Source organism: Rhinatrema bivittatum, chromosome 11, assembly GCF_901001135.1.
Source record: "Rhinatrema bivittatum chromosome 11, aRhiBiv1.1, whole genome shotgun sequence".
NCBI lineage: Eukaryota > Metazoa > Chordata > Amphibia > Gymnophiona > Rhinatrematidae > Rhinatrema > Rhinatrema bivittatum.
In genome coordinates this window covers 34,329,099-34,353,741 of record NC_042625.1, presented here as the reverse complement: position 1 = coordinate 34,353,741, position 24,643 = coordinate 34,329,099, and the positions used below count along the sequence as shown (strand labels likewise).

Below are 24,643 nucleotides of genomic sequence, written 5' to 3'. Positions count from 1 at the left end.
AGTCCGCCGTTGGGTCAGGCGGGCAGGTTTCTTTTCAGGCTATGAGCCAGAAAACCCTACTGATTTTGATTTCGGGCCCCCCCCCCAACCATATTTACTCAGTTAAAAACAAAAACTGCATGAACAGCCTCCTCCGTGCTGAGCAGCTCTGATACAGATGGGAAGTAAATGATGATGTCTCAGATTTAGATTCCATCCAACCCAAAAGATGGAAGCTGCGAGTCATGAAGTTGTTTGTGGTGAATACAAAACACACAAAGGATGTATTACACACACACACACACACACAGGTTGACACAATTGCTTTCCTTTCATACACCCAAGGGAAATGTTCAAAGGATTTAAACCCGTTTACTTCAGGAGTTAGCTGGTTACACATCTGCTTTTGAATATTTTGCCTTCACCCTTGCCCTGCCCCCCTCTCAGCCACCACAGAATCTACCCAATAATCCAAAACCAATGACACAGAAAGCACAGTGAATGTGCCCTAGTGATCTTGGATTGCAGAGGCACAAAAGAAAAATGCCTTTAGGTGAAGTTCTGGGAATATAACAAAGAAACAGATAGAAACCGATCACCCTCTGTGACTGATAATTAAATGACCCGGTCATGCATCTCTGTCAGTACCTGCGTTTCCATTTCTTCCTTCTTCAGCTTAATTAGTGACATTCCAGAGAAATCCATTGTATCTAACGGAAAAACAGACCCATCTGTCAGATCCATAGTGCAAAAAAATAAAATAAAAATACTGGGCTCTATGACATACAGTGATGTACAAAACACACGTATATCAAAGTGAGCTGAAAGTGCTGACCACTGGAAACTAATACCTTTCTAAACTATTCCACGTGCAGAACAGTGAATGACTCCCAGCTTCTAATGCACAGCTTGGAGGTCTCCAGGAGTGGGACTCATGGCAAGAGGTTTTCAACTTTTATAGGGAGGAACAAAAACAAATGCGGATCCAGCAGACTCCCACGATATGTAACATAAGGATCCTCTGCTGAATAGCTTCTCCTCTCCATGTCCTGCACCCAAGAACTGGACAAGGTTTTACCACACTACGCAAATTTCACTTTACTGAACTTTAATACGGACAGCAATACATTAATAATAATTGTGAACAATACAGCACTTTCTTTTTTAGAAGGACCTCCACTTTATCCAGTTAGAGCAGGGGTAAATGGAGGCTGAAGGATAAAGCAATCTGCCCAAGGACGTGGCATTCAAACTCTGCTTCCAACTTACCTCCATGGCAACTCACCCCCCGCAGGGCATGTAAAGCTCTCCCACTGGGCACCTGCCAGCATTTTCTCCACTCGAGCTCCATCTGCTGAATCTTACGTTGCACAAAACAACCAGAGCCAGCCCGCGAGGTTTGAAAATGCTCATAGGGCCAGGGGGTGGTGGTGGTGGTGCGGCAGAATTTTGATGGCAATTTCATCAAGGAACCTCTTCCTTCCTCCCTGCTCTCCCCTCCCCCCAAGCAGCGTCATAGTAAGAGGGCAAAAAAAAAAAAAAAAAAGGTACAACCGCTGTTATATCAGCGCCAAGACAGAATAGGTCACCTATCTTTCCTCTCATATGCAGACCAAAACGCTATCGGACCTTCGAGCTTAACAAAACGTTTTGCAGAGGCGGGAAGGCAATGCATTATTTTTAGCCCTATAAAGGTGGCAGCAAGATTCACATCAGCGACAGCACAGTTGTTGAACAAAATCCTCCCCCCCCCCCCTCTCCGCGTGTTACCTACCTTTCTCCTCGATCTGTTCTTGGCCAGACTTGGTTGAAGCGACGACATTGGCCGCCATCTCGTTCACGCCGCGCGAGCACTGCTGCAGCTTGCACAAGTTCTGACTGTTCTTATCTGCTTTCACCTGGGAAGAGGGTTTGGGTTGGGTTTTTTTTTTTTTTAATGTCATCAATGCCAGAAAAAAGGGGGGAAAGAAATGTTCACCTTTCCTGTACACACTTAAATGCAGGAATACGGGGGAAAACAAAGAGCAGCACCCATTCCCGAATCATAACAAAGACATTCGCTAAACTTTAAGTACATTTAGTGCCCAGATATCAGCAGCTGCTAGGTGTGGGACTACAGCTCGCTGGAAGAAATATCTTTTTATGAAAGGCTATGGGTTCTCTACCATATGGAGAAGTTATGGGTGATAGGGAGCATTTCTCAGCATATGGAAACTGTTTGAATCACGGGGTGGAAGGAGGGGAGTATGAGAAGGACAGGGGGACCTGAAGGCTGATGTTTGTGTGAATTACTTTGTATACTGTGCATTATGAAAAGAGAGACTACAATGTTGTGTAGTTTAACACACTTAAGAAAGAATTATAAAAAAAATAAAATAAATGTATCTAAAATCAGAGGGAAGCCAAGGACAGAGACGCCATCAAATGTAGTTATGTTACGGGACAGCCAGTCAGAGATTTTATGGGAGGTCTGACCCTTTAAATGTTTTCAACAATACTCAGGGCAAGCCCAAGATTTCAGGATAAGGTGAGAGAAAGATTTGAAGAAAGCTGCAGGTGGGGAGGCCCCCGGGCTCCGCCATCAGGAGAAGGAGCAGCCCGGAGCCCGGTGCTGAAGAAAGCTGCAGGAGAAGAGGCCCCCGGCTCCGCCATCAGGAGAAGGAGCAGCCCGGAGCCCGGTGCTGAAGAAAGCTGCAGGAGACGAGGCCCCCGGCTCCGCCATCAGGAGAAGGAGCAGCCCGGAGCCCGGTGCTGAAGAAAGCTGCAGGAGACGAGGCCCCCGGCTCCGCCATCAGGAGAAGGAGCAGCCCGGAGCCCGGTGCTGAAGAAAGCTGCAGGAGAAGAGGCCCCCGGCTCCACTATCAGAAGAAGGAGCAGCCCGGAGCCCGGTGCTGAAGAAAGCTGCAGGAGAAGAGGCCCCCGGCTCCACCATCAGGAGAAGGAGCAGCCCGGAGCCCGGTGCTGAAGAAAGCTGCAGGAGAAGAGGCCAGGCTGCGCTTCTGAAGGAAACCACTTGGGGGCGAGTAAGGGAAGGAATGAAAGCAAAGGGAGTTGAGAGAGGAGAGAAGGGGAGTGGGAATAGGTTTAAGTGAACGAAGGGTGAGGAAGGGAATGAAAGGAAAAGGAGTGAAGGGGGAAGGGATTGAAATGAAAGGTGGGGAGTGTGAGGGGAAAGGAGTGAAGGGAATGAGTGAGAGAAGTGGGGTAGAAATGAAAGAGGAGTGAGTGGGAAGGGAGGGCAGTAAATAAGATGCAGGGAGGGGGGGGTGTGTGCCACACATTTCAAGGGGAGATGCGAGGGGAAGCCAGGGAGCAGGGTTCTCAGGGCTGCACCAACTCCCAAGAAATGTAAAATGACTACTGGCACTCTAGCACATCCCCCCCCATCCCCAGGAACGCTGTCCCCACCATCTGAAAGCATCCAAAGGGGCCAGACATGCCCCTCCCCCCCCCCAGTAAACTCGGAGGGGAACCCACCCTTCTCAGCCTCTTGGCATCTATGTGACCCTTCCCTTGAAAAGTCTAGGGACCCCTGGCTTAGATATAATTAGCTGCTCACGTACTAGGCTGACTTAGTGGCTCCCCACCATGAACAAAGGACTGCTCTGTTCGACTCCTACCAAAATTCAAGCTGCCACATGTCGTCAGAGGTGGGGGTTTGGATTATAAATGTGTGTGTTTTTCCCATAAGGAAGTGGGGCACGCCCTTCCCTAAACCAGGCTCCTATTACAACATTCTCTGGGGAATTACCCCATCAGAAGCTCAGGCAGTGCAGATGTGGCTGGCAGAGGTCCCTGCTCTCCACGCAGACCAGCGACTAAAAACTTTCACTGCTCCTCAGAGGTGACAAAGAACAGGGAAGCTCCAGCTTAAGGAACAGCGTGTCCCGGTATTTCTGAAAACTGTCACTTGTGATTACGGCAAAGGGGCAATAAGATGTACTTTGCTGGTGAAGCAAAGGAAAATTAGTTCTTACCTGATAATTTTCGTTCCTGTAGTACACGGATCAGTCCAGACACCTGGGTTGTGACTCCGCACCAGCAGGTGGAGACAGAGTAAAACTTGTCGGGCTCCCTACATATAGTAAGGTGCCACCCACAGCCCCTCAGTTGCACGTAATGTCAAAGCCAGATAAAGCCCAAAAACTAGCTAACTAGGAAAAAACCCCAACATGAGGCCAATTCACAACAGCCCCCGAGCTGGAGCCGAAAACCTTCAGAACCATGAACACAACGTGCAAAACTGCAAACTACAATGGCCAATTAAGCAACCGAGCAGACTCTCTCTCTTTCTTCTGACATAAACTACAAGACACAGACGGGCGGGAGTCTGGACTGATCCGTGTACTACAGGAACGAAAATTATCAGGTAAGAACTAATTTTCCTTTCCCTGTACTTACCGGATCAGTCCAGACACCTGGGATGTACCAGAGCCAATTCACCCAGGGTGGGAAGCAGAGAGTCCCGCTCGGAGAACACTCGCCCCAAAACCCTGAGTCTCAGCCGCCTGGACATCAAGCCTGTAATGTCTCGTGAAAGTGTGCAACGATTTCCACGTTGCCGCCCTGCAGATCTCCTGTGTGGACACACTAGAAACTTCGGCCCAAGACGTGGCCTGCGCCCGCGTCGAATGGGCACGAAGCTCCCTGGGTGCCAACTTGCCCTGCAGAAGATACGCCGAACCAATCGCCTCCTTGAGCCAACGCGCAATCGTGGCTCGTGAAGCCGCCGATCCTCTACGAGTCCCCGACCAGAGAACAAACAAGTGATCAGAAACCCGGAAAGGATTCGTAACTTCCAGATAACGAAGTAGAATCCTACGGACATCAAGTTTCCTCAGTTCCCTCGATCCCCTGGCCTGAGGATCCATGGCCGAAAAACCGGGAAGATCAACTGACTGATTTAAGTGAAAGGACGACACCACCTTGGGTAAAAAGGAGGGGACAGTCCGCAGAGAGACACCTGACTCTGTAAAACGCAAAAACGGTTCTCTACAAGAAAGAGCTTGTAACTCCGAGACCCGACGCGCGGACGTAATAGCGACCAAAAACACTGTTTTCAATGTTAAGTCCTTCAACGTCGCACGCTTGACCGGTTCAAAAGGCGACCCACAAAGAGCCGAAAGCACGCAGTTTAAGTTCCAGGAGGGACACGGATTCCGGACCGGCGGACGGAGATGCTTCGCCCCTCGCAGAAACCGTGTCACATCTGGATGGCCCGCCAAGGACACTCCCCGGACCTTACCTCGAAGGCAGCCAAGGGCTGCCACTTGAACTTTCAGGGTACTCCAGGACAGTCCCTTCGAGAGGCCCTCTTGAAGAAAAGAGAGAATCTCCGGCACTTCCGGCCGAATGGGGTTCACCTCGTGAGCACTACACCAGTCCTCAAAGACCGTCCAGACCCTCATATAGGTCAAAGACGTGGACTGTTTTCTAGCCCTCAACAACGTGGTGATCACTGCCTCGGAGTACCCTTTGGACCTCAGACGCGCCCTCTCAAAAGCCAAACTGCGAGACAAAAGTGATCCGCGTCCTCCAAACAAACGGGTCCCTGCCGCAGAATGGTCGCGTCGCCCCTCAAACGGAGCGGAGATTCCACCGCCAACCACAGTAGATCCGCGAACCACGGACGCCGTGGCCACTCTGGCGCCACCAAGATCACCTCCGCCGGATGTAGCTCGATCCGTCGGAGCACCTTGCCTATCAGAGGCCACGGGGGAAACACGTAGAGCAGCACGTCCGTGGGCCAAGGAAGCACGAGTGCATCGACCCCTTCCGCGCCCCGCTCCCTCCGACGGCTGAAGAACCTCGGAGCTTTTGCGTTTTGCGCGGTGGCCATCAGATCCAGACGAGGCTGACCCCACCTGGCACAGATGAGACGATATGCCACCTCCGGGAGCTCCCACTCCCCTGGATCCAGCCGGTGCTGGCTGAGGAAGTCCGCTTGTACGTTGTCGACGCCGGCGATGTGTGACGCCGCAATGCTGCTGAGGTGCCGTTCCGCCCAGCACATCAACTGAGACGCTTCCTCCGCCACTTGCTGACTCCGTGTCCCGCCTTGACGGTTGATATAGGCTACTGTGGTGGCGTTGTCCGACAGGACTCGTACCGCCCTGCCCCGTATCCATGGGAGAAAAGCTTGCAACGCCAGCGCCACCGCCCTGGTCTCCAACCGATTGATGGGCCACTGCGATTGCTGGGCTGACCAGAGACCCTGCACCGAGCGCCCCCCACAGACCGCTCCCCAACCCGAGAGACTGGCATCCGTCGTGACCACCGTCCAGCTGGGCAGGATCAGAGAAATGCCGCACGTCAGATGGTTGGGGCAGAGCCACCACAGCAGGCTGGCCCTGGCGCGGTCCGTGAGAGGCAGCGGGCGCAGGAACTCCTCCGAGACCGGCCTCCAGCGGGAAAGTAACGCTGATTGTAACGGTCGCAGATGAGCAAAAGCCCAGGGCACCAAGGCGAGTGTCGACGCCATGGAACCCAAGACCATCAGGTAATCGCGGACCAAAGGGCATCGTAGGGCTAGCAAACGCCTCACCTGTCCCTGAAGCTTGAGGACCCTGTCCTGAGTCAGGAATACCGTGGCCTCCTTGGTGTCGAACAAGGCCCCCAGATATTCCAAACTCTGGGTGGGCTGAAGGTGACTCTTGGCTAGATTGACCACCCAACCAAGCGACCGCAGGAGCTGCAGAACCCTGGCCACCGCTTGTCGGCACTCCATTTCGGATTTGGCCCGAATGAGCCAATCGTCCAGGTAAGGGTGAACGAAGAGCCCTTCCCGTCGGAGCTGAGCAGCCACCACCACCATAACCTTGGTGAAGGTGCGTGGAGCCGTGGCTAGACCGAAGGGAAGAGCCCTGAACTGGAAATGCTTGCCCAGGATGCAAAATCGCAAATACTGATGGTAGGCTGGCTGGATCCCTATGTGGAGATACGCCTCCGTCAGATCCAGGGACGCTAGGAACTCGCCTGGGCGAACCGCAGCCACTACCGAGCGAATGGTTTCCATCTTGAACCGGGGAACACGGAGGCACCGGTTTACTCCCTTTAGATCGAGGATCGGACGATACGCTCCATCCTTCTTTGGAACCACGAAATAAATGGAGTACCTTCCCATGCCCCGTTGCGTCAGCGGAACGGTAGTAATGGCGCCTAGAGCCTCCAGACGCTGGAGGGTTGCCCGTACGGCGGCTCTCTTGGCTACGGCCTTGCAGGGGGAGACGAGAAACTTGTCCCAGGGTAGACGTGCAAATTCTAACGCGTAACCGTGTCTTATCACGTCTAACACCCACTGGTCCGAAGTGATTTTGGTCCATTCCTCGTAAAAACGCTCGAGGCGCGCTCCCACCAGTGGAACGGCCTCTTGAGCCCTCGCCGAGAAACGAACCAATCGCGTATCATTGGGCCGACTTGGCCCCGGATCCCGCCGAGGATCCCCCTGACCTGTTGAATCTCTTCCCCCGAAAGGACTGAGGCCAGGTCAAAGCCCTGGCAGCGCCTCCTCGGAAGGATTGGCCCGCCCCCGCCGACCTCTGCGGCCTCTGGCGACGGTTGTTTCGGAAACGGTTCCGTGCAGAGAAATTGGGTCTAGGACGTGGCCTGTCCTCCGGTAGCTTAAAAGCCTTGTTCTCACTCAGGAACTGCATGATATCATCCAGCTGCTTTCCAAACAGCAACTTCCCCTTAAAAGGCAAGGCGCCGAGATGAGCCTTGGACGTACCGTCCGCCGCCCAGTTTCGGAGCCAGAGAAGACGGCGCGCTGAAACCGCAGACACCATGGCCCGGGCCGAGGTGCGCAGCAAATCGTGCATGGCATCAGCGCTGTAAGCGATTACTGCCTCCAGAAGGTCCGCCTGAGCAGCCTCCCCTTCTGAGAGACCCGCATTCGCTTGTAAGGTCTGGGCCCAGCGAAGCCCAGCCCGCAACGCAAAATTGCTGCAAATAGCTGCCCTGGCTCCCAGGGCTGACACCTCGAAAACTTTCTTGAGCTGCACCTCCAGCTTCCGATCCTGGACATCCTGCAGTGCCGTAGCGCCTGTGACGGGAATGGTCGACCTTTTGGTGACCGCCGACACAGCGGCATCCACGCAAGGGAGCCGCAGGAGCTCCAAGGCATCCTCCGGCAGAGGATATAGCTTATCCATGGCCTTACTTACCTTGAGGCCCAGCTCCGGGGTGTCCCATTCTCGGAAGAGAATGTCGGACCAGAAAAATGGAAAGGGAACGCTACCGTAGGACCCGCGAGTCCCAGGAGTACCGGATCCATCTTAGGCCCTTGACGGGTTTCCACCGGCGGGGCCTCCACTCCAATCTCGTCGAGGATCGCTGGAATGAGAGGGGAAAGCTCCTCCCTTTTAAACAGGCGGACGACCTTGGGGTCGTCACCATCCCCCGTCTGCGCGCCCTTGCCTGCGCCTGACTGCGCTGGACCCTGCTCATCGGGCCCCTCAGGCCCTCCCGGCGCCCCCGAGATCGACCGTTCCTCCTCCGAGGAAGTGGATTCTGAATCCGCGTCCTGGGGCGCGCCACGCGCCAGCCGCTTATCCTTCGGGGGCACCGACACATCTCTAGGGCGGGCCGACCTCTTCCGGGAGCGGGACCGTCCACCTGCATCTCCTGGCACCTTCCCGTGCCTGCGCCGCTCCCTCTGATACTTCGCCAATTTTTTTAATAAAAAATTAAAATCCTCCGAAAAGGACTCCTCCGAGTCCGAGTGCCCCTCCCCCGAACCCCAGTCAGCCGCATCGGAGGCACCCCGAGGCGCACCCGACGCGGCCCGAGGCTGGGGAGAGAGTGGAGGGGGCTGGGAGCCATGTTCCATGGCTCTCCTGGTCGCCTCGTGGACGGTCGACAAAATGGCCGCCGCTCCCGCGCTAAGCGGGAACGGATCCGGCCCCCCCTCCTGCACTGCAACAACGCGCGGCGGCGAACGAGACGCCCGGGTCCGACCCCCCCGATCGCCTCCGGCGAGGCAACCCGAGCACATGCCGTCCCTCGAGACTCGCGTGCGCGCGGAACCGCACGCTCGGCAGGCAGCCCCGACGGGCATTCCGGCCGAGACGAAGTGCACAAAAACGCCGCAGCCCTAAGGAAAAAAACCGCCCCCCCCCCCGAACGAAACCGTCGCGCGGGAGAGCGAGAAAAGAGAGAAATCGCTGACCAGGGTGCTGAAAACCTCCGGGCTCCACTGGGGGTGAGTGAACCGGGCTCCCCGGTGTCACCCCCAACGCTGCTGCCAGAGGGGCCGGGTCCTCGACCCCAGCAGCGGCCTCTACCAGGGGAGGATGATCCCCTCAGGATCTGGCAACCCCCCTGGGAGGCACTTCCACCGGGAGCTTCCTGGCCCAAACTTTCTAATTAATTTTCTATTCTTTTTTTTTTTTTTTACTATGAATTAAAACAAAAAAGGGAATCCTCTTTCTTTCCTGTTTTTTTTTTTTTTTTTTCTATCCCTGACTGGCTAACTCCAACCCCAGGGATCCCAGAGACTGTGGGTGGACCTGCCCCATCTGCTGGAGACAGAGAAAGACTGAGGGGCTGTGGGTGGCACCTTACTATATGTAGGGAGCCCGACAAGTTTTACTCTGTCTCCACCTGCTGGTGCGGAGTCACAACCCAGGTGTCTGGACTGATCCGGTACGTACAGGGAACACAAAATTCCTTCCAGGGCATAAGCAGAGGTGAACAGAATAAAACAGAACAACAAAAAAAGGAATAAAGGAATCGCGACTGAACAATGCTCGCAGGCCATGGGCTAGCTGGACTGGTACCAGCAGGCTACAACTCCTCAAAAACCAACCGGGTCAGTGGCGGCAGGATGGTGGTGGCCAGGTCCTGTCCAGCAAGGACATAGGGACCTAGGAGGCTGGATGTTCAGGCAACAGCCTGACTAGCTTTTGGTAACAGTTTTACATTATCACAGAACTTGTAGTAAGACGTGGGCGGGGTGGCAGGGTGACGGGATCTTAGTGCTCACCTATCCGGAAGAGCAGAGAACCAAAGAGGAAGAAAAAAGCGGGACTTGGATAAGGAGAGTTATCCCGCAAGCGGTCAGGCTTCAATGGCTTCTTAGCAGTGTGGACAGAGGTAAATGGGCAGACTAGATGGGTCAATTGGTCTTTATCAGTCAACAACCTCCATGTTACTGTGTTCCTATGCCATCAAGTAATATGAAGTCCCTCATTTCTAGGGAAACACCACAAGTAAAACGACTCAAGGATTTTCAGCAGGAAACCCTCGTAACATCTCAGTGTGGGACTCTTCCATAGGGAGTTACACACTTGTGTGCTGACCTTGCTGCTACTTCAGGACTGGGGCAGGAGCGCAACAGGAAGGCGCGACATTTTTAAATACCCAGAAACAATTATAACCCTTGCAAAGCCTACAAAACTCTGGGTCTTCTAAAAAAGATGGGCTTCCTACCAGACAGCCACGTTAACCATAAAACTCTTGTGCTGGTTTCTAGGTTATTTAGCTGTGGCTCCTTCTCCCCTCACACGGCTGCAGTTTTTACCTTTGACGCCGCTACGAGCTGCGCGGTACTGGCTGCGATCTCGTGGGATCCAACGATCAGTTCTTCGTATTTGCCAGTGTGCAGCATCACTCTGTCCGCGGATTCCCTGAAAGGAGAAGCCAATCATTTTACAGCTCTTCACATTGTTAAGGAAGGGTACACAACTGTGCAAAGATGTGGCAGTGCGAGGGCCTGTCGGACCACCAACACAGGTCCCCCTCCTGTCCTGCCCAAGGAGGCAGTTTATGCCAGGGCTTGTGAATATAATTGGTACATTTTTAACACTGCTGCCAGTTCCATTCTGTGCCCGCCTGATTTTCAGGTTTTTCCACCACTCATTGTGTAGCTCTGGATCAGGGCCCTCTCACCCTCCCTGCTACCGTACAATTTACCTTGCAGGTGAACATTTACACAAGAACCACCGGCCAGGGTCAGACCAAAAGTTCCAACCAGCTCAGTGGAAGGCACATGGCATGTCCATCCGCCATCACTGCCTCCCAATTTCCAGCCGTCACGGCTCAGGGGAATCATCGCCGACTTTGCGTTTCAAACCCTCATCGCTAAGATATGGGGGTTCGTATGAGGGACAGGTAAAACGAGAATTTCTTTTTTCAGTGCTGTCTGCAGATACGTACACAAGCTGCGTTGCCCCCCATCCTACAGCTTTGGAGGCAGAGATCAGTCCTTCTGTCCAGCGCGAGTTCTTGGCATAGAATTCCTGAGTTGTCGCCGCCCCCTAAAGATCCAACAAAAAGTTTATTTTGGTTGCACATCTGAACCAGCTTTGTGAGTAAGTTTAACTGTACACACAGTCCCACCAGGCTGAAAACGGAAAAGATCCGAAGGGCACCTTTCACTCCCATGTGCTCAGCTTAGACGTTAAATTACAGGCAGTGCTAGAGCTTTTGGTGTGCATATAATCAACGGAGTTGAATATGGTCTTGTGATTTCTGTAAAAAGGAGATTCACAGTACCTAAAACGGCAACACTCTTGACTGCAGTCCTTCAATCACAGCCACACAAGGGAGATCACTAACTCTCTACCATTACATTTTTGTTAATTTGACCTTAAACCTTGCAGGTCCTATGCAGATTTCTCTAATCCTTAGATACTAAAGGATAAGGTTGACATGTGTTACAGGACACAGCAGCAGTTCAGGCCCTCTCACCCATCATTCAGCTTGTGACCTTGAGCAAAATGGAGAAATTACTTACCTGATAATTTTGTTTTCCTTAGGGTAGACAGATGGTCTCAGGACCAATGGGTTTATGCTCCCCTGCCAGCAGATGGAGATGGAGTCAGGTTTCAAAGCAGACGTCACCCTAGATACACCCTTGCAGTGACCTCAGCCCTTCAGTATTCTCTTCAAAAGCCACTGTGGACATACTATCGAAAAAAACTGGATTAAAAATATGATTACAAATGGATAACCATAACTGTACTCAACCAAACACTGAACCCCCAGTAAGATTATAAATGCCCTGACTGGATGACTGTTTACCCGTAATCCCTCTTGGAATTGATATCCCCTCCACAGACAAATCCTTGGCACCGTTCTTGGGCAGCCAGGGGCGGGATGCTGAGTCCAACTTTCTACACTAAGGAAAAGGAAATTATCAGGTAAGTAATTCCTCCATTTACTAGTGTATAGCCAGATGGATTCAGGACCAATGGGATGTACAAAAGCTATCCCCAATCGGGGCGGGAGGCTGCCCGCTGTCCATTTAATACCGCCCTTGCAAAGGCTGTGTCTTCCAGGCCTGTACGTCCAGGCAATAGAACCTGGAGAAGGCGTGCAAGGAGGACCACGTCGTTGCTCGGCAGATATCGACGAGGGACAACAGTCTTAACTTCCACCCATGAGACCTGGTGGAATGAGCTTTAACTTGAGAAAGTAATGGCTTTCCTGCCTCCACATAGGCTCCTGTGACCACCTCCTTAATCCAGCGAGCTATGGTAGACCGCAAAGCTGGTTCGCCCTGCTTCCTTCCACCCTGAAGGACAAACAGGCGGTCCATCTTTTGGACCAAGTTCTGAAACTTCCAGATACCGCACCAAAAGTCTACAGACATTTAAATGACAGAGGAGGAGGTATTCCTCCGTGTCCCTGTTCTTATCTAGGGAGGGCAACGAAATGGACTGATTCAAATGAGATTACCTTGGACAAGGATGGAATGGTCCAAAGCTATAACGCTCCTGAAATCACCCGAAGAAACTGTTCCCAACACAACAATGCAGTTCAGAGATGCGACGCACCGAGCATATAGCCACCAGGAAAACAGTTTTCAAGATTAATAAACACAAGGAAAGACCACGCAGTGGCTGAAAGGAGGGCCCCGCCAAAAATTCCAATACTAGATTAAGATTCCACAAGGGAACTGGCCACTGTAGGGGTGGCTGAAGGTGCTTCACTGCTTTCAGAAAACGAGCCACGTCCGGATGAGCCAACAAGGAGATTCCATTCACTTTTCCTCTGAAACAGGAGAGCGCTGCTACCTGCGCTTTCAAGGAATTAAGGGCCAAACCTTGATTCAAGATGTCCTACAAAAATTCCAGAATAAGTGGGATTTTGACTACCCAAGGGGGGGGGACCATTCTGCTCCTCACACCAGGCCTCAAATACTCTCAAGACCCTCACATACGCTAGGGATGAAGAGAACTTCCGAGCGCAGAGTAAGGTGGCAATTACTGCTTCATCAGGCGAGCCCTCTCAAGGGTAAGACAGAATTGAGTCGGATCCTTGTGAAGGACTGTTCCCTGCTATAGCAGGTCCCTGTGCGGTGGAAGGCACAGGGGGGTCTCCACCAGGAGTCTCCACATGTCCACATACCACAGATGCCTGGGCCAATCTGGAACTACTAGTAGGACTAATCCCTTATGGTGCTCGATTCTGTGAATGATCCTGCCCAGCAGAGGCCATGGATGGAAGGCGTATAGCAACTCTTCTTCTGGCCAGGTCCGAACAAGTGCATCGATCCTCAGGGACCATTGATCTCTTCTGCGACTGAAGAATCAGTAAACCTTTGCATTGTGAGATGCGGCCAGCAGGTCGATGGAAGGGAAGTCCCAGCAATCTATTATCAGTTGAAAGGCTACAGCTGACAACACCCACTAACTGGATCCAGACTCTCCCTGCTTTGAAAGTCTGCTCTGACGGCGTGTCTTTTCCTGCAATGTGTGAGGCAAAGATTGTCTATAGATGCTTTTCTACTCATTCCATAAGCAAGTCTATCTCCTGAGACACCTTCTGGCTCTTGGTTCCTCCCTAGTGGTTGATGTAGGCTACTGTCATTGCGTTGTCAGCCATTATGTGGACCGCTTGACCCTGGAGTCTGTAGCTGAATTGCAAGCACGCCAGCCTCACTGCCCAGTCTTTCAGGTGATTGATCTTCCTCCGTCCAATGTCCCTGGGCCATCTCAGTCCTGGAGACTTGTGTCCATTGTAAGAACTAGCCAGTTCGGGGAGGACAGGGACACCCCCCTGCTCAGATGAGCCTCCTGAAACCACCATTTGAGGTGAGAGCAGACTCCTATTGGTAAGTGGAGCTGAATCGAATAGTTTGAGACTGCGGGTTCCAACGTAACAGCAGGGAGGGCTGAAGTGGTTGCATGTGTGCCCTCGTCCACGGCACTACTTCCCGGGTTGCTGCCATCAAAACCAAGGACTTGAAGATAGCTCCACACCGTTGGGCGTCTCGTGTTCATCAACAGATGCACTTGGAACATCAAACTTCCTTATCTGCGTGTTCGGGAGGAAGACCTTGTCCTGCTTGGTGTCGAACCGGACTCCCAGATACTCCAAGGACTGGGAGGATTTGAGATTGCTTTTGGCCAGGTTTACCACCCAACCGAATTCCTGAAAGAAGGTGGTCACCCTGTTGGTCACCCAAAGACTTTCTTCCATGGACTTGGTCCAGATCCACCAGCTTTCCACGTACGGGTGTACTAGGATTCCTTCTCTTCTCAATGCTGCCACCACGACCACCATAATCTTGGAAAATGTTCTTGGGGCGGTGGTTAGGCCAAAGGGCAGTGCCCGGAATTGATAATGGTGACCCAGTAAGGCAAAGCGTAGGAAGAGTTGGTGTTCTTGACAGATTGGAATATGTAGGTAGGCCTTGGATAGGTCCAGGAAGATTAGGAACTCTCCCGGTTGTACGGCCATTATGATGGAGCATAAGGTTTCCATGTAGAAATGACTCACTTGTAGATGACGGCTGACACTCTTGAGATCCAGGATGGGACGAAAGGAACTTTCCTTCTTGGGTACGATGAAATAGACGGAAAAACGCCCTGTATTTTCCTGTGGCGAAGGTACTGGGATTATAGCCCTCATCCTGAGGAGCCTTAAAAGAGTAATCTCCACTGCCTGCTTTTTGTGCTGCGAATGGCAAGGAGGCATCATGAATACGTCCCAAGAAGTGCTGTGACATTCCAGCGCATATCTTTTTGGTATGACTTCCAGTACCCACTGTCCGAAGTGATCTTGACCCACCTTTGGTAAAAGAGAGACAATCAATCCCTTATCTCCTCATTCTGAAGATGGGTTGGTAAAATGTCAATGAGAGGTTCGGGACGATTCTGAACCCAAATTTGCCCCTCTCTTGAACTGTCTACTATGAAAGGACTGAGTTCTTCCAAAGGGCAGAGACCTCTGAAATGTTGAATTTCTGTAGGAATGGAAACATTGAGAGCCCCTGGACTGGCGCCTCATAGGTGAGGGGGCGCTGCAACTGCTTTAGCCGGGGGACTGGAGATTCACCCCATTTACTGGCCATTTTTGCCCAATTTATTTCTGAATAGGAGTGATCCTTTAAAGGGCATCTTTGTAAGGTTGGCCTTGGAGGTTTCATCTGCTAACCAATTCCACAGCCATAGCTGTCTTCTGGCCACTACCACTGAGGCCACTCCTCTGGCTGAAGTACAGTCTAAATCTTAGCCTGTGTCTGCTAAAAAAGTGGCAGTGGGTTCCATAGCCTTTCTGGGTTTCACCACAGAGTCATCCACCTCTTGAGAGGGAAGTAGGCATGAACATGCTACCAGGGCACAACAAGAAGCAATCTGTAAGGTCACTGCCATTGTGTCAAAGGCTTGTTTAATGTAGACTCCATCTATCTAGTGCATCCTTTAAGGCCGCTCCTCCCTCCACTGGGATAGTAGTTCACTTAGAGACAGTGCAGACCCACTTTAGGTAAACACAAATGTTCTCTCACTGATGGATCCAGCAGGAATAGAACTTCTAATGCCCAGTCCCTTTAAAACTTGCTTCTGGGGCATCCCATTCCAGGTCAATCAACTCCTGGATGGCTTCCAGTACTGGGAAGTAGCAAGAGGCTTTGTGCAAGGAAATCAAAATGGGGTTCTTCTTTGGTTCATAGATTCCGCTCCAGGAACTCCCAGCATTTTCAGGGTCAGGGAAACCAAGGCCGGCAATTCAGCTCTATGAAAGAAGCGTAACATGGTTCGATATGGTTCTAATCCCGAGGGAATTTCCCCTTCTTCCAAGGGATCTTGCTTTTCATCTGTGCCATCGGGCTCCCCACTATGAATACCCTTGGTCAGGGTGGGGCATGCCTTAAGGTCTGCCAACAGGAATGGGAGAGGGCGAGGAAGTAGACTGAGCCTGTAGAAAGGCCTGTAGTCCCTGGAAAACTTCCACCCAAGAAAAGGTCACCAGGTCCATGCCTAGCCCAGGGGGAACTGAGATGGGTCCAGTCTAGTTTCCCTCTCCCATGGAAGAGCCAGCCAAGGGGTTACTCAGATCCAGAGTACTTCCAGTTAAGACTGCCAATCCATCATCTGAATGGGAGGGGCCAGGCTCAGCAAAGTCCGGGGAGGCCAAATCCCCTTGGGCTTCCTCACAGTGCTGACAAGTTGGAATCCAAGTCAGGCTCAGAAGCCCTAATATGACAAGCAGCGCAGAAAGGAAGGCGCTTATGTTTCTTGGCTGCCGGCGGTAACTGTGCGTTCGATCGGCTCGCCTTAAAAATGTATGCGCTTAAATTGTGAGCGCCTGGGCGAATCATGGTGAGGCACATGCACAGCCAGTGCGCCTGGTTTTTCCTGTATCCTGCGCTTACTTTATTGTGTGCGTTAAGTACATTCACATTATGCACGCGGTGCGCCTCATCATCCGATGGTGGGCAATATGAGGCGCACAAAAATGTGTGCAAGATGGCGCTGCTGTGGCCTACCATGCAGTGCGCTGATCAAGCTTAAAGTGGGGCTGCTCAACCTGCTCGGAAGCCCACTTCCCTATGACCCGAGATCGGGAACGACGTCAGTACGGGGCGCCAAACAAGGAGACCAGAGGAAGTCTTACTGAAACCCCTCTTCTCTGAAAGTAAATCTTTTTTCTTCTAAACTTACCTGGGCTCACTGCTTACTGGCTGAGTACAGATACGGTCCCTGGCTGTGTGTGTGTGTGTGGGGGGGGGGGGGGGGGGGGGGAAGAGGGCTTTGGCCATCACCGCTGTGCTCAGCTTCCTGCACCCGCTATCTTTCAGCAGCAAAGTCCACGCTGGAAATGGCTACCGGACTAAGGCACACACCTCTGAGGGATCTCAGAAATCACCTCAGGAATTCTCAACTGGGAGAGAGACCTTTAGGTATCACCACAGGAAAGTGGGGCTCAATCTTTTCTCCAATTTAAAAGTTGAATTTCTTCTTCCAAAAGGTACAGCGATCCCCATAGGGAAAGCATGTCCGCATCTGCTGGAGATGGAGAAAAGGGCTGAGGTCACTGCAGGGGTGAATCTAGGGTGACGTCAGCTTTGAAACCTGACTCAGTCACCATTTGCTGGCAGGGGAGCAGAACCCATTGGCCCTGAGTCCATCTGGCTACATGCTAGAAAATCACAGTCTTCCTGCGCTCAAAGTGAGAGCAGATAGTCTGACAGGCAGGCCTGGATTTTGGCATAGGTAACACTGACAGCTGCCTGCAGCACCAAATTCTGAAAGTGCCATGCTGCCGGCTGCGATCTTCAGCTGGCACCTGCAGCAGTGGCAACAGAAAGTCAGCATGAGACCTGCGAGCTGGCACACACCCACGGGCCCAGGAGCAGCCTTGCCCCTCGCACGGGTTTCTTTAGTAACAAAGTCCATGCAAGAGGCGAGAGATGGGGGGTCACCCCATATTATGTAAGTGCATGTCGTCCTGCAGGTCCTGTGCTTAGTTTTTTTTTTTTTTAAATCTGTTGTAAGCAGAAGCAAACTGAGGTGATGAGGACCCAATGTGGAGGCAAAGCTTTAGGTAGGGGCACTCTTGGGGAACCGCTCCTCACAATGTCTCCAGGCATTGAAATTTTAAATCTAGTCCTGCTTGGCAGGAACAATATAACCATTACACAGCTGGTGAGGCTGAAAGAAGAACAGAGGTTTCCATGATGGTACAAAACACCTAACATTCACTCTCATTACAAAAAGGATAATAGATTATGCAGAGTTGCATTCCACATTATGCTACACAAATTTATCTTACAAGTTCCCATAGTTTTGTATGACAAAATGAAAACACAGCAATAAAACAAATCCTTACCCTTCCGCTCTCCACAATCTCCTTTTGCAGATCTGTAGAGGTTACGACCAGAAGCCGAATGGCCTACAACCCCCCCCCCCCAAAAAAAAAAGGAAGGTTTAGAGCTCCAGCGGAGGCTAGCAAAAGGAAGAGTTACAAAACGCACCTGCAGTAATTCTGCCTAACACCTGCCGACTAAGAGGAAATAGGGATGTGCTTTTGTTTTGGGGGTTTTTTCCCCATTTTTATTACGCACTAACTTAGAAACATAGAAATGACGGCAGAAGAAGACCAAACGGCCCATCTAGTCTGCCCAGCAAACTACGCACTTTATCCATTTTTTTCCCCTTTTTTTCTCTCCCACCTGTTACTATTGGCTTCCAGTATCCTCCAGCCCTAATTCCCCTCCACCCCACCACCAATTTAGAGAGCAACGCCGTATCTGCATCCAAATGAACGTCCAGCTCACTTAGGGGTAGCAACCGCTGTAACAAGCAGGCCACACCCTTACCCCATACTTGATTTAGTGCACACAAACGAAAAACCAGGAAAAAATAAAATGAATAAAAATAAAATGAAAAAAATAAAAACCAAACATTTTCCGGCTGCATATACCTAGGAGGAAACACTCACCTTCATCAGCTCCGTGCAGGACTGTAAAATCCTGTGAAAGAACAACAGTTTTAAGGTTAAAATGGGAAAATTGGTAGGAATGGAAGGCTTTGTTTTACATCATGTAAACATGATAAAATCAAATAACCCAGGTACGTACAGGGAATAGGTGTTACAACCCAAGAAAGAGATCTAGGTGTCATAGTGGATAACACATTAAAATTGTCGGTACAGTGTGCTGCGGCAGTCAAAAAAGCAAACAGAATGTTGGGAATTATTAGAAAGGGAATGGTGAATAAAACAGAAAATGTCATAATGCCTCTGTATCGCTCCATGGTGAGACTGCACCTTGAATATGTACAATTCTGGTCGCCGCATCTCAAAAAAGATATAATTGCGATGGAGAAGGTACAGAGAAGGGCTACCAAAATGATAAGGGGAATGGAACAACTCCCCTATGAGGAAAGACTAAAGAGGTTAGGACTTTTCAGCTTGGAGAAGAGACGGCTGAGGGGGGATATGATAGAGGTGTTTAAAATCATGAGAGGTCTAGAACGGGTAGATGTGAATCGGTTATTTACTCTTTTGGATGGTAGAAAGACTAGGGGGCACTCCATGAAGTTAGCATGGGGCACATTTAAAACTAATCGGAGAAAGTTCTTTTTTACTCAACGCACAATTAAACTCTGGAATTTGTTGCCAGAGGATGTGGTTAGTGCAGTTAGTATAGCTGTGTTTAAAAAAGGATCGGATAAGTTCTTGAAGGAGAAGTCCATTACCTGCTATTAAGTTCACTTAGAGAATAGCCACTGCCATTAGCAATGGTTACATGGAATAGACTTAGTTTTTGGGTACTTGCCAGGTTCTTATGGCCTGGATTGGCCACTGTTGGAAACAGGATGCTGGGCTTGATGGACCCTTGGTCTGACCCAGTATGGCATTTTCTTATGTTCTTATGAAACAAGTCAATTACTTGATAAAAAAAAATAGGAGGAGATTTCCAGCTGAGGAGGGCTGTAGAAATTACTTACCTGATAATTTTGTTTTCCTTAGTGTAGACAGATGGACTCAGGACCAATGGGTATAGTGTGCTCCTGATAGCAGTTGGAGACGGAGTCAGATTTCAATCTGACTTCAGCACTACATATACCCGTGCATGAGGCTTTGCTCTCCAGTTTTCTTCTCGAAAAGCAATTATGGATATGTGTGTGTTTGGATAATTTCGATTAACTTGATTAACTTGATTACTCGGATTGGTTGACGTGGTTTCTAGCTGGAGACTGCCAGGGCACTCAGCCGAGAAGCGCCAACACCTGGTAATATATGGGTGTCTGAACTAGAGATAAGGGTTGGCTTTCCCGTGCTTGTGTTGCTCTCGGGTGGTCTCTGGCTGCGGGGGGAGAGGGAATTACCTTCACCGCCGCGCTCGGTTCTGCACCCACTGCCTCTCAGCCACTCCCTTTCCCGGGGGCTAAGTCCACGCCGGGACCGAGGCTCACTTCTGAGGGATCTCGGAAATCACCTCAGGAAATCTTGACTGGGGGAGGGACCCTTAGGTATCACCACAGGAAAACGAGGCTCGTTTTGGAGGTAAGGTTTTCTTTTTCTTCTTTAAATTTGGAGTTTGGTTTTCTAACGCTGTGCATGTGTGAAGTCCCGAACTGCTATGGAGACGGAAAAAACTGAGAATCAGAGCCTCGTGCACGGGTATATGTACTAGGGCGGATGTCAGATTGAAATCTGACTCAGTCTCCAACTGCTATCAGGAGCACACTATACCACTGGTCCTGAGTCCATCTGCTACATGCTAAGAAATTGTGCTTTGGTAGCCATTTGACTCCCTTCTCTTTGCAATCTCTCTGTAGTGACCTTTCTTTCCCATAGTCTCCTGGAGTGGGTGAGAGTGGGAGCACAGAGCCCTGGTGGTTCTCTAGGACTTTTCTTTGATGGTTTACACACAAAACATTTCTCATTGCTGTGTCTGCCTTTTGGGATCAGGCTGTGTAGGCAGCACGTCAGACGACAAACCCCAGAGTCCTGTCAACAAGCATGAAAACAAGTGTCCAGGCCTAACCTCTTCCATTCGTTCCCCAATTATGGGGTCAATGTACTAAAGCAAGTTAAACTCTTATCGCAAGCATTTAACACTAACACAAGTGGTTAATGTGCGTTAACAGCTCTGTTAACGCGTGTAAATTAGCTTGCAATAGTATTAACCTAAAAGATCTAAATGTGGAAAATGCTTCACAGATGCACAAGCACAAAAAACTTAACTATACCTCAGGGAGATTTTTATTTATTTATTTTAGTTTTTTCTATACTGGCATTCGTGAGGATTTCACATCATGCCGGTTTACAATAAACAGTGGAGTGATAAAAGGAACAATGAACGAAATAAATAATAGGTGTTAAACATAAAATAGTTACAGTTACAATAAAACAGGGATAAGTGCAACTGGGAGCAAGAGGAAAAATGAAAGGACATTTAAAGGAACTTTAACATAGTATATTAACCGAGTTACATTGACCGTGGTATCTTACAAGATATCAATCTTACAAGAGATGTAGTTATTGATACCATTCACAAATAAGCATATACTTTACCATCCGCCTGATCTGCATGTCATTAACATCTACTGTTAGTATGCACGATAAACACTGTGTTAACAGCTGTCAATGCACTTTAGTACACTGGCTCCTATCTCTCTTCTTACTATCAAAAACATAGCAGAAAGTGCATCTTAAGGAAGCCTTTGATGTTATATCTAAACCAAGGTCCTCCATGCTGGCTCTGCACCTCCAGCTGGACCTCTGTTTACCCTGTACGCTATGTCTGCATATCCAGCTGTGCCCTCCCCCATTCATGCTGTACACAGGCTTTGCAGTGATTTCCAAGGAGATTGTTGGCTGCCTAAGACATTTTTGACTTTGGAAATGGAACGGTGCATCAGAGCAGTTCCCGACTAGAACTGGGAAACTGGTTAGAGTCTAATTGAAAGGCCCAGGATAGACCCGGGTACAACGGAACACCACCACCCGTTCCTCACAGATAATGCTATGGGTTGCAGTTATTTGCGTGCCCGGCCTTTCGGCCTACATAAACACGCAAAGAGCAGGACACGGGATCTTCACCAACCTCTCATTTACTTCAAGTTCCACGCCTGAGCTTCCTTTTCTGGCCTGATTCATCATTTCCTGAATATAACAAAAAAAGAAAAAATATTCATAAGTTCATTTATCATCTCTTCTGTTTGTGCAGTAAAGAGGGAGAAATAGAAAAAAAATTACCAATGCTTCTGAAAAATCTTAAATCTTGTTCCAAGATCTCATGTGACAGTGTGCATTAAAGTGAATTTAAAAAGGGGTCTGGTGCAATGTGGCTGGCTGATTTTTCATGTGCTAATGGTCAGGTAGAAAGTGACGATTCAGTACCATATGAGCCTAATATAATGGTGCTCATTAGAATTATAACAGCACTAAGGCGCTGTAGGTCCTGCTTTTATCCAAAGCACAGAGGTCCTGTGCAGGTTCCAGCTGGGTGCTGCACAGAACACACCCACGTGTGCATTAATGACCAGGTCAGTCATGCTTTATCACTAGGAGCTGTGAGCAGAATCAGACACGCTCAACATCAACCCGGGAACTCTCAATTTTGGAACTCTAGCACTGAGCAAAACCAGCCAGCCTCTTGCCACATCTCCAACCACAAAGAGACAGAAAACCGGGAAGATTCAGAAAAGCAGTGCACCTTAGAAGCAGAGCTTGCAGGGTTTTCTTTTTATGTCATTTGCAGTGTGTTTCAAGAGCACAGATGATCAGCAGTCATCAGCAATTAAAGACATTTCTGCCTAGTCCCATTTCTTAAATAACTGACCCTAACTGCATCGAAAGACTGTGGGAGGTTTAGCAGATCACCTTACTTCTCTTGTGCGGCAGAGAGGGGGTCACTCAAGAAGGTATAAAGCATGAGGTGGTACACCGGCACCTCAAAGCAGGGCAAGTCAGTCACCAAAGTGAAAACCCTTCTTGGCTCACCTCGATTCTGCGTACGGCGTCTTCGATGGCTGCAGCAGTAGAAGCCATTTCCTTATCGACCATGTCACCAAGCTCTTCCTGCCTGATGTCCAGACTCTTGGGCCTCAGTTCCTAGCAAAATGACAGCTTAAATCAATCTCTAGACTGGACTCAGGCAGGACGACAGCACTCTTACAAGTGCAGATCCCCAGGGTAATCCCCTATTTAATCTTTCTACTTTTGGAAAACTGACCGTTTAGCCTACTCTCTGTTTCCTGTCTTTTAACCAGTTACCACAGTAAGACGTCGCCTCCTATCCCATGGCTTTTTAGTTTTCTGAGGGGTCTCGTGAGAGACTTTATCAAACACCTTCAGAAAATCCAAACATACTATATTAATTATCTCACATGTGTAATGGGTGATACTTCAGATGTTCAAAGAAACCTTCCTTTGCTAAATGCATGATTCTTCCCCATTAAACCATGTTTATCCACAAAAGACCATTAATTTTGTTCTTAAAAATAGCTTCTACCATTTTAACTGGCAAAGACATCAGGCTCACCAATCTGAAGTTATTTGAGTCACTCCAGACCCCTTTTGGAAAATTGGCCTTACATTTGCTACCTTCCTGTCCTAAGGAAGATTTGAATGGTAAATTATAATTACTAGTAGCTGGTCTGCAGTTTATATCCGAGCTCCTTTAGAACTGTGGGGCAAATACTATCAGGTTCCAGTGATTTGCTACTATGTAGTTTATCAGTTTGCTCTAGCATCTTTTTCTGATTCACACTGATTTGATTCAATTCCTCTGAAACATCTCCTACAAAAAAAACAGTTCAGGTGTGGTCATCTCCAACATCCTCCTCAGCAAAGACCAAGGCAAAGAATTATTTTAGTTTTCTGCTCCAGCAAGTCCAGCTTTTTGCCTCTAGTCATGTAAAGGCCCAAATGACTCCCTCAGGTTTCTTGCTTGTCAAGATCAGCGTTCCCTTGCCCATCACAGAGGCTACGCGATGACAGCTGGCGAGCGGGGACAGGAAAGAGCCCTTCTCTGAGCTGATCCCCTCCTTTGCTCTACCTGGCCCAGGCGAAGGATGTTCTCCAGACTCCTCCTCACACCCGCCGGATCCGCATGTCTCAAGGACTGGTGATCCTTCAGCTCACTTAGATACTGCAGGCTCAGATTCCCAGTGTCCCTGCAGCTGTCCGTTAACCCTGAAAGATAGGAAAAAAACCTCTCAGGCACAGGATCTCATGCACACAGATGTTTGATCTGCTGCACATAAAAATCTGCACACCACAACCACTGCAAAAAAAAAAAACTCCACAGGGGATTATAGGGGGCACCATGTCCATCTGCGAGAAAGACAACAGCAACCTCATTCTGCATAGAAAGAGCAAGAGTTTCTACACAAAAGGATGGGGAAGTTAAAAATAAATAAATGAATTTTACATTGTTACTAAGCTAGCATTACTAACTGGGAGAAAACTAGTTTGGCAGGTTCCATGATGATGAGTCTACCCAATGAAATCGTTGGCTGCATTAACAAGCTGATTATGTACTGAACAAAAGGGAGAAAAAAAAAATCTGTTCTTGCCACGTAGTTGGATGTGACATCAGTAGGCAATCACTACTTACTGTCGGCGTGGTCTGTGGGCGCCAGGTGAGAAGTGGCACTGCCATTCACAATGGTGTCAGCCGTCAGGTGAGCAAACTGCGCCAGTGCCCCCACCAACCCCGTGGCGTCTGTCAAGGTAACGAAAATAAAGCCATCAGTTTCCATTGGATAACAAAAAAAAAAGGCTTACTGCCGCAAGAGATACAGAAGGGCAGGCACTGAAAACCTTCGCCAAGGTTTCCCTACAAGATCTAAACAAGCCAACGCGTGCAAGAGTCTTTGGTGGTTCCCTCTCCCCTTCAGAATCCTTTGAAGCAGGAGGAGCATCACTGCTTCCTCGTGCAGCTGTAAAATGGCTTAATTCTGAAAGTAAAAACTACATT

General features: G+C 49.8%; 1 protein-coding gene across 1 annotated transcript in view; it reads right to left on the bottom strand.

The window, feature by feature from the left end:
- Window positions 1-627: 627 nt before the first annotated feature.
- Window positions 628-24,643, bottom strand: part of HIP1R (huntingtin interacting protein 1 related) — a gene marked incomplete at its 3' end in the record, with an annotated part of 142,764 nt that continues 118,748 nt past the window's right edge. The window contains 10 exon segments of the mRNA XM_029619483.1: window positions 628-689; window positions 1,754-1,877; window positions 10,499-10,604; window positions 11,134-11,234; window positions 18,037-18,099; window positions 18,649-18,679; window positions 21,764-21,822; window positions 22,663-22,773; window positions 23,720-23,856; window positions 24,281-24,388. Coding sequence (XP_029475343.1) covers window positions 628-689; window positions 1,754-1,877; window positions 10,499-10,604; window positions 11,134-11,234; window positions 18,037-18,099; window positions 18,649-18,679; window positions 21,764-21,822; window positions 22,663-22,773; window positions 23,720-23,856; window positions 24,281-24,388 — 902 coding nt within the window.